The sequence below is a fragment of the Alexandromys fortis genome, unplaced genomic scaffold (genome assembly GCF_014885135.2).
Source record: "Alexandromys fortis isolate MF-2015 unplaced genomic scaffold, M_Fortis_MF-2015_v1.1 scaffold_76, whole genome shotgun sequence".
NCBI classification, from domain to species: Eukaryota; Metazoa; Chordata; class Mammalia; order Rodentia; family Cricetidae; genus Alexandromys; species Alexandromys fortis.
Genome location: NW_026067997.1, coordinates 8,434,751 through 8,444,829, shown reverse-complemented (window position 1 = coordinate 8,444,829; position 10,079 = coordinate 8,434,751). Strand labels below are relative to the sequence as shown.

Below are 10,079 nucleotides of genomic sequence, written 5' to 3'. Positions count from 1 at the left end.
ATGAGTGTTCTCTTTACCCCACAACCTCTCCAGCATAAGTTGTCATCAGTGATCTTGGCCATTCTTACAGTTGTAAGATGGAATCTCAGAGTTGTTTTGATTTGCATTTCTCTGATGACTAAGGATGTTGAGCATTTCCTTAAATGTCTTTCAGCCATTTTAGATTCTTCTGTTTGTCATAGCCAGAACCTGGAAACAACCTAAATGCCCCTCGACTGAAGAATGGATAAGAAAAATGTTGTACATTTACACAATGGAGTACTACACAGCAGAAAAAAAACCCCGACATCTTGAATTTTGCTGGCAAATGGATGGAGCTAGAAAACATCATTTTGAGTGAGGCAATTTGGACACAGAAAGACAATTATCACATGTATTCACTCATAAGTGTTTTTTAAACATAAAGCAAAGAAAACCAGCCTACAAATCACAATCCCAGAGAACTTAGACAACAATGAGGACCGTAAGAGAGACATACATGGATCTAATCTACATGGGAAGTAGAAAAAGACAAGATCTCCTGAGTAAATTGGGAGCATGGGGACCTTGGGAGAGGGTGAAGGGTAGGGTAAAGGGAGGGGAACAGAGAAAAATGTAGAGCTCAATAAAAATCAATAAAATTTTAAAAAAGATGCTCTCTATTAAGGTCTGTTGGACTAAAGCAGGCGGGGTGTGGTGAGTCTGGCCTGGAAGGCAGCAGGAGAGGACTGGATTCTTGAGGCATTTGAAAAGGCAGGGCTGGCAGGATCTTAAGACAGACAGGACATAGGCGATGAGCAGAGAGGCCTGTGCTGTCTGAGTGCCTATAGTCCCTTGAGGGTGATTTTGACATTTTCCTTATATTTGAACATTTCACACATGTTTATAATAAAATATGATCATCCCTACCTTCCATTTTGCCATCCAATCCCTCTAATATGCCCCTTCCGAATTCATATCCTTCTTTTGGTGACCCACCAAGTCCAACTGGCACTGCCCACATGTGTATGGGTGTGGGACCAGTAACGATAATGTGGGACACACACTAGGAAGATGAATAATTTAAAAAGGAGACCACGAACAAGTAAAGAACCCATGAATCATTCTTCCATGATGTGTCTGTCTCTTTCTGGGTCTCACGTATCCCAGACTGGCCTTGAATCTACTGTGTCATAGAGATGCCCTCTATCTCCTGTCTCCTGAGTGCTAGGATTATAGTTCCGAGTCATCATAGCCTTTCTAGGCAGTGCTAGGGATCAAACCCAGGGCTTTGGTCCTGCAAGATAATCACTTTACCAAGGAACAGAGTTACATCCCCAGCTCTGCGATGACTCCATCCCCACTGTTTCTTTTCTGGGGCAGAGAATTGAACATAGGTCCTTGCACGTGCCAGGCAAGTACTCTGTCACTGAGCTAAGCCCCCCCCCCTCAGCCCCTGTAACTCATTCTTTACCATGACTGTTAACCGACAGTTTGATTTCACATACTTCGTTCTGTATATTGACTGGCTAATAAAAAATTTAGCAAAAAAGTATAGTGAATTGGCTCTTTGAGTCTTAAAAGATAGCTAATTAGCCGATGAGTGTGTTTCTGTTTGCACAGAGGCCTGTAGCTGAAGCCAAATGACAGAATAAGATCAGCTCAGACTTCGGCTTTTGATGGTTTGCCAGGTGAATATTGACACGCCTGCATTTATTTATGAGCTTGCTGATCATCCGAATTGCCCTGTGAGGGCTTGAGTTATTTTACAGCACCATTCTCCCCTGCTTAACTAAATGACATCAATCTCACCCTTCAGAGAGCAGTGACTGTGGGCCAAGGAGAGATTTCTGTGAGCTACGGAGGACGCTTTCAGTGATTGGAATGTGTGAGAGCCTTGCCTGAAAGACCTGGAGTTCGTCCCACTCTTTAGAGACTTTTAAGTGGGGGTCACGAGGTGGAGCAGTCATGCCCAAAATTGCTTAAGGAAAGAGGGAGAGAGTGAAAAAAAAAAGGACCCTTTTCAGGTACTTATTTATATAAGCACGCATTACCACATAATCGCTTTCCTACCCTGGTTTGAACTGGTGTATTTCCTTGAAAGGAATGATTATTATTGCTTTAAAAACTCTCCGATTTGGACTTTCCCAGCAAGCATTCTCTCTGAAATGAGTCCAAGTTCAAAAGCCTTGCTATATATGCCTTTTTATGTACTTTCTGAATTGCTATGTAAGAACACGAACTACTTAAATTCAAAGAAAAGCTTGTCTCCCCTCACCTCCCACTCCCCTGTCCCAGCTCCTGCCAAATTCTGATCATCATGACACACATTTAGGGGAATTTAATAAATGTTAGAACATAGAAACTTAGACGCTGAGCAGAAATGCGAGATCGTCCATTCTGTGTCCTCTCTTTGTCAGACAAGGGAGTAGAAGAGGAAAGAGGTGGGGCATTTGGCTAAGTTCACACCCCTGACGGATTACAGTGATGCTGGGTTTTCTCTAGTCTCTCTCAGGAGCTCTGTGGTTTTTTTGTTCCATTGCTGGTCATGTTAACTTTGTGTGTTGGTTACCTTTGTGTCCCCTTGGTACAAGCTAGGATTACCTGGCAAGAGGGAACATCAATTGAGAAAAATGCCTCCGTGAGATTGGCTGGTAGGTACATGTGTGGGGCATTTTCTTGATTAATGATTGATGTGGGGGGCCCAGCCCACCATGGGCATTGTCGCCCATAGGCAAATGGTCCTGGGTTAAATAAGAAAGTGGGATGAGCAAGCTCGGAAGCAAGCCAGTAATCACCATCCCCCCCAAGACTGGCCGCCTCAGCTCTTGCCTCCACGTTCTGTCCTGCTTGAGTTCCTGCCTTGGCTTCCCTCAATGACGGATTGCCATCAGGATGTATAAGCTCAACAAACTCTTTCCTCCCCTAGCTGCTTTTAGTTATGGTGTCTTTGTCACAATAATAAAAACACTAAAACACTGTGGTTACTTGATTGAAGGGATGCTTGTCAGAACTTTTTTTCAACAAGGAAGCTAGTTTTTCCTTCTGGGATTGTTAAGTACTTGGTTGGGAAGTGTCTTGGCACTGTATCTATTTTCTCTCTAAACTTTGACTATTCCCCATGGGTACTTCTTGGTTGGATAAATTTTTACTATGATGCTTACCAAAAGGCATTTTCTAATTCTCTCATTCCTTCCACAAAGATTGGTTGGAATTTCGCTGAAAAGTTTTTTTTTCTGTCCTTGGACTTATGGTTTTCTATTTATCCAGTGGTTTATAATATCGTTATAATGTATATCCATCCCTACCCTTCCCCTTTTAAAGACAGGGTCTCACGTAACCCAGGTTGGCCAACTTGTTGTACAGTTGAGGATGACCTTGAACTTCTGACCCTCCTGCCTCCATTCCCTGAGTGCCGGGATTACAGGGAATGCCACTGTGTCCAGTTTATATGGTGCTGGGGATTAACCCAGGGCTTCGTGTATGCCAAGCAAGTACACTGCCAACTGAGCTACCTGCCCAGCCTTCTTTCCCACTTATTTTGAGGAACTGTTTTCCAGAAGCATAAGAGCATCTTACATCTCACTAGTAACGCGTAAGGGCTCTAACATCGTCAGTTCTTTGCCAGCCCCATTTTTCCTGTTTTAAATTACAGCTGGTCCTGGTGATGGGGATATAATATTTTGCTTTTCCTGACGACCAGTGCCATTGAGCATCTCTAAATGTATTCTTCTGACATTTCTGCATATTCATTGCAGGCATAAATAGTCAAACACTTTTAGTTGGAGTTCATCTTTTTGTTATCAATTGGTAGGCAGTCTTCCAAGATTCTGGGCGTCAGGTCCTTATCAGATACATGACTTGCAGATTTGTTCTCATTCTGCGGGATGTGTTTGCCTTCTTGATACTCTTTGATGAACCAACTATTTTGAATTTCAATAAAGTACAGTTTGTCTGTTTTGCTTTGCTGCTGTCTCTTAGTGTTGCACCCGAGAGATCACCAACAACCGCAAGGTCAGGAAGCTGGTTCTTGTATTTTCTCTGGAGTTATTATGTTTTAGCTCACATATTCTGAATTTTATCCATTGTGAGTCAATGTTTTTGTAAGCTGCTTGCTAAGAGGTACTCGACCTATTCTTTTACAAGCTGATATTCATATTGAAGAGACTGGTAGCCTGCCCCTTCAATTTTTTGAAAAAGAATTTCTTAAAATTAAGACTAGTTCAATACTTTGGGTTTTTTCTTCCCAGCCTTGGGGATGGGTGTTTTTTCCAAGAAACTCTGGTTCTTTTTATTGAAGGATGGTATTCTTGAATTGGGGGTGCAGTTAAGTACTGGAAAATTTATTTTTTGCATTCAATTTCTTTCTAACACTGCAAAAATTTTTTAGTGGAAGTTGTTTTCTATTATCTCTTTTTTCCCAATGCTCATTATGCCTAGTTTAATGTTTTTATTGGGCTGTTTTACAAAATTAATTTCCAGCTAGAAAATGTAGATTATTAAATACTTTTTTCTTAGCATCCGGATCTTCTCCTTTGCTTCTATGGTTAATATTTTAACTAAAAGACTTGGTTATTCTTTTCTTTATGTGTATGTATCTATATGAATATATACAGTTATTCTCCCTCCCCCACCCGTGTGTGTGTGTGCACGAGAGTGTGTGCACGTGTGCCTGTGTGCCTGTAGAGGCCATGAGATGGCTTCAAATCCCCTGCAGCTGGAGTTATATGTAGTTGTGAGCTTCCTGATGTGGGTGCTGGAAGCTGATCTCAGGTTCTTTGGAAGAGTAGCCAGTGTTCTTAACTGCTGAACCATCTTTCCAGACCCTCTGTCCAACTTTTAAAAACCATTATTTATCTTTGAGATTATAAGATAATCACATCATTTCCCCTTCCCCCTTCCCCTCTCCAAACCCTTCCACAATTCCTCCTTGCTCTCAAATCCATGACCTCTTTTTTTTTAAAAAAATGTTACATGCATGTATGTATATACATATATGATCCTAACATAACCTGTTGTGGAATATTTGTTTAACCAGGCAAAGATGTGTTATGCTTGTTCCTGCTGCATCTGTTGACTGTGTAAAGATGTGCTGCATTTGTGTTAAAAATAAAATTAAGCCGGGTGATGGTGGCGCACGCCTTTAATCCCAGCACTTGGGAGGCAGAGGCAGGCGGATCTCTGCGAGTTCAAGACCAACCTGGTCTATGGAGCTAGTTTCAGGACAGGCTCCAAAGCCACAGAGAAACCCTGTCTCGAAAAACCAAAAAAAAAAAAAAAAAAAAAAAAAAAAAAAAAAAAAAAATTAACGTGGCTCAGAGGGGAGGGGTTAGCAACAGGTTGACAGGAAGTAGTATGGAGGAGTTTAGCTTGTGTGTGTGTTTTAGTTGGGCGGTGTGGAAGGGAGTGACTTTAGTTATAGAGATTTAGTTAGAATATGGGATCTCTAAGGTATAGCAATATATCATTTGCATATAGGGATAATTTGACTTCTTCTTTTCCTATTTGTATATCATTAACTCTTTTCTCTCGCCTTATTACTCCAGCTTGTACTTCTGTCACAAAATCAAAGATGAGTTTGTGTCTTAGTTAGGGTTTCTATTGCTGTAAAGAGGCACCATGACCATGGCAACTCCTATAAAGGAAAATCTTTAACTGAGTTGGTGGCTTATAGTTTCAGAGGTTTAGTCAATTATCACCATGGCAGGGAGCATGGCAGCAAACAGGCAGACATGATGCTGGAGAAGGAGCTGCTACATGTTGATATGTAGGCAACAGGAAGTAGACTGCTTCACTGGGCATGGTTTAAGCATATAGGAGACCTCAAATCCTGCCTCCACAGTGACACAGTTACTCCAACAAAGCCACACCTCCTAATAGTGCCACTTACTTTGGGGGCCAATTTCTTTCAAACCACCACAGTGGGAATAATGAATATACCCATCTCATCCCTTAGTTCAGTGGAATTGCTTCAAGCTTTTCTCAATTTAGGATAATGTCGACTGTGAGTTTCTCATGTATAGCTTTTATTATATCAAGGTATGTTCCCTCTAGCCCTACATTCTCTAGGACTTTTATCATAAATGTGTGCTAGATTTTGTCAATTTATGTCTGTTGAGATGATCATGTGAATTTTATCAAGTCCATTTGTGTGGTTTATTATGTTGGGTGACTTGTATATGTTGAACCATTCCCACATCTCAGGGACAAAGCCAGATTGGTCATGGTAGATGATCTTTCTGATGTACTTCTGTATTCTATTTGCAAATATTTTATTAAGCATTTTGAATCTATGTTCATCAGGAATATTGGCCTGTAGTTTTCCTCTTCTTTTTTGTTGCTGTTTTATCTTTACCTGGTTTTGGTATTAGAGTGCTATTGGCTTTGTTGAAGTAGTTTAGGAATGTTTCTTCTGTTCTATTTTTAAAAATAGTTTAAGAAGGAATGAATGTAGATCTTCTTTGAATGTCTGATAGAATTCTGCTGTGAATCCATCTGGCCTTGGGCTATTTTTAAAAAAAAACTAGAAGGATTTTTATTATTATTTCAATCTCCTCATTTTTTTATGGGCCTGTTTAGGTTGTTTACTTTTTGGTTTAATTTTGGTGGTTTAACTGAATCTAGACGTTCATACATTTCTTTTTTCTTTTCTAGATTCATTGTATACAGGTTTTTAAAATGTTCTCTTATAGCTGGCTGTGATGGTGCATACCTTTATTCCCAACACGTAGGAGGCAGAGGCAGGCAGATCTCTATGAGTTGAAGGCCAAACTGGTCTACAGAGCAAATTCCAGGACAGGCAGGACTATATAGAGAGACCCTGTCTCAAAAACACCAAAATATTCTCTTATAATTTTCTGAACTTCTTTGGTGTTTGTTGCAATGTTTCCCTGTTCATTTCTGATTCTGTTAATTTGAGTTCTCTCTTTCTTTTGGTGAGTTGGGCCAAGGGTTTGTCAATATAGTTCTCAAAAAGCCAGCTCTTAGATTCATCAGTTCTTTGTATTGATATCTTTGTTTCTGATTAATTGATTTCTGCTCGTCTCTTTTTTTTCTTGCCATTAATTGTATTTGGATTTGGTTTGTTCTGATTTTTTCATATTTTTGAGTTATTTAAGCCATTTCTTTGTTCTCTCCCAAATAATGTTCTCTTCTGCTTTTATGTCATATGTATTCCATTATTTTATCCTTCCCTATCCTTGAAATCCCTTCCTTCCTTTTCTACTTTCACACACACACACACACACACACACACACACACACACACAGAGCTAGAATCCACACAGAAGATAAAACATGCAATATTTGTCTTTCTGAGTCTAGCTTATTTTGCTTAACACAATGATCTCCTGTTCTAACCACTCTCCCACAAGTATCACGTTTCTATATGGCTGAAAAATTATTCCATTGTATGTATACACCACACATTCTTTATTTACCTGCTGATGGCCAGCTAGGCTGGTTTCATTTCCCAGCTATTGTGACTTGTGTGGCAGTAACTATGGATGTGCAGGTATTCATGGTGTCTACCCAGGAATATATAGTCATTCTATTTTTACTTTATTTGAGGAAGCATCCTCCACACTGACTTCCATAGTGTCAACACCAGTCTACAACCCTGCCAGCAGTGAGTGAGGGCTTCTCTTTCCCCATACCCTTACCGGCATTTGCTGTCATTTGTTTTCTTGATGACAGCCATTCTCACTGGGATGAGATGGAATCTCAGTGCAGTTTTAACTTGCGTTTGCTTTATGACTAAGTGTAGTAGGAGGCTGCTTATTCATTCCCGGCTGCTCAGACTCCTGAAATAACCACACAGAAACTATATTATTTAAATCATGGCTTGGCCTATTAGCTCTAGCTTCTTCTTCTTCTTCTTCTTTTTTTTTATAGTCCAGGTCTTTTATTTCTTTTTTTACATCAGGCCATGAATTCATAGGGAATGGGCTCCAGCAGCTCAGGCTCCTTCCCGTTAGTCCTCACAAAGTGTGCTTCTCTGGGTGGAGCAGGCTGGCGCTTCAGCTGAACCCAGGTGCCCTTCTCTTTGGCTTCCTTTTTCTTCTGGTCGTTCTCCTTCACCCGCTTCAGGAAGTTGTCTCTGCTCTTTGAGTGCTTGATGTGTTCAATCCGCACATTAATTCTCTTGGCAAGAATCTTGCCCTTAACTTGCTTGTTTACAATGATGCCCACAGCATGCTGGGTGACATTGTAGACTCTTCCGGTTTTGCCATGGTAACATTTATGGGGCATTCCTTTTTGAACAGTGCCCATTCCCTTGATGTCTACAATATCGCCCTTCTTGTAGATTCGCATGTACGTGGCCAAAGGAACAACTCCATGTTTCCTAAAGGGCCTATAGAACATATAGCGAGTGCCCCTCCTCTTTCCCTTTGTGTTTGTCATTTTGGCGAGTTACTGAAAGATGGCTACCGCGGCCGAAAGTAGCTCTAGCTTCTTATTGGCTAGCTCTTATATATTTGGTCAGCCCATTTCTATTGTTTTACATTTTACCATGAGGCTCGTGGCCTACCAGCAAGGTTCCAGTTGGCAGCTTGCGTCTTTCCCCTCAGGCGGCTACATGGCATCTCCTGACTCCACCTTCTTTCTCCCAGAATTGAGTTTAGTTCTCCTCTCCCCTGCCTAGCTTTGTCTGCCCTGCTATAGACCCAAAGCAATTTCTTTATTAACCAATGGTAATCACAGCATACAGAGGGGAATCCCACATCAGCTAAGGTTGTTGAACACTTTTTCTAATATTTATTGGTCATTGTATTTCTTCCTTTGAGAGATGTCTGTTCGGTTTATCAGTCCACCTATTGATTGGGTAATAAGAGGTTTTCATTTTAGCTAGTTACTGTCATGTCCAATGTTATACAGTGGCTTTTTGAAGTCTGCTGAAGGTATTAATGAGTATTTAAAAAATATGATCTTGATTTCTTCAGAATGTCTTTGATTTTATTTCTGGTGTTTCCTTTTCCTTTTAGATGCTTTCTCAGAGGCTGGGTGATCCCAGGTGGTCAGTGCGTATCACGAATGAGACACAGAAAAGCAAACGATCACCTTCTACCTGCTGATTTCACGTTTATTAATGTGAGGCTGGAGAATTTAAAGTTACATATTTAAATTTTTATGTTATGTTTCTATCAGTCAGCACTAATTCAAACCACTATTTGGGAATGTATCTCACAATCCCCCAAATGCCTCCAGGAGAACTTGTTCAATAAAATATGAAGACAGTCCCTTTGCAAAATAGTTAAGACTATGCAAAAACTTAGATAAGGGAGCTGGAAAAGCAGATGCAACAAGAAAACCATATTTCAGGAGCATTCTTAAAATTTTTTTTTAGAGCAAGGGCTGGCAAATTTAGCTTTGCCTTTTGGTTCAGCAGGTCTGTCTTAACTCTTTAACCCAACTACTCAAAGCAGAGGTCAGCTGTGGGCAGTCCCTGAACAGATGGGTTGTGGCTGTGTGCTGGTAAAACTTTACTGAGACAGGCTCCCGAATTTTCTCTCTGTCCCATAGTTTGTCAGCTCTTGTTGTTGAGCAAATTGATAGGAATTCATGTTTCAAAATCCCAGAGAAAATAAAATTTAAAATGACCCAGCTGGTTTCCAACAATAACATTAAAGTACAAGAAAGGTCTGAATCAGTGAGAAGGGGAGTGTTGCCTTATTTGAAAAAGATGTATTTCACTAAATGAGATAGATATGAGAAAAAAATTAAAAAATCTTTTTGGTGTCTGGAACGATTTCTTTTGAAGTCACGAACAACAATCAGTCAAGGATGACAGTCAGATGGACGGTCTTCCTGACATCTGATGCACCTTCTCTCTCTTGTCACTGAGATCAACTCTGGTCATGAGCTGCGTGGACTGGCTTGACTGGCTGCCGTGCTGGACCTGCTGCCATGCTGGACTGTGGAGGCTCTCTCTTGTTCTCCACACTCATGAGCTGTTTTATCCCAGAGGAGGCTTCAGGGTGCCTCTGTCTCACTCCACTGTCCTCAGAGAGGAGAGAGCTGGACAATAATCTGTGCCATTTAAGATTTATTTTAAGATAGATCTTTGTGTTATTCTTGGGGCATGTGGTAGATATGGTAGGAATACTCTCAATTCTTTTCTT

The 10,079-nt window shown here is 40.7% G+C and overlaps 1 protein-coding gene across 1 annotated transcript; it reads right to left on the bottom strand.

The window, feature by feature from the left end:
• Positions 1 to 7,857: 7,857 nt before the first annotated feature.
• LOC126512567 (60S ribosomal protein L21-like) lies at positions 7,858 to 8,393 on the bottom strand. Its single transcript, XM_050160385.1, has one exon. The coding sequence runs from the start codon at positions 8,359 to 8,361 to the stop codon at positions 7,879 to 7,881; it is 483 nt and encodes a 160-aa protein (XP_050016342.1). The 5' UTR covers positions 8,362 to 8,393; the 3' UTR covers positions 7,858 to 7,878.
• Between the last annotated feature and the right edge of the window lie 1,686 nt (positions 8,394 to 10,079).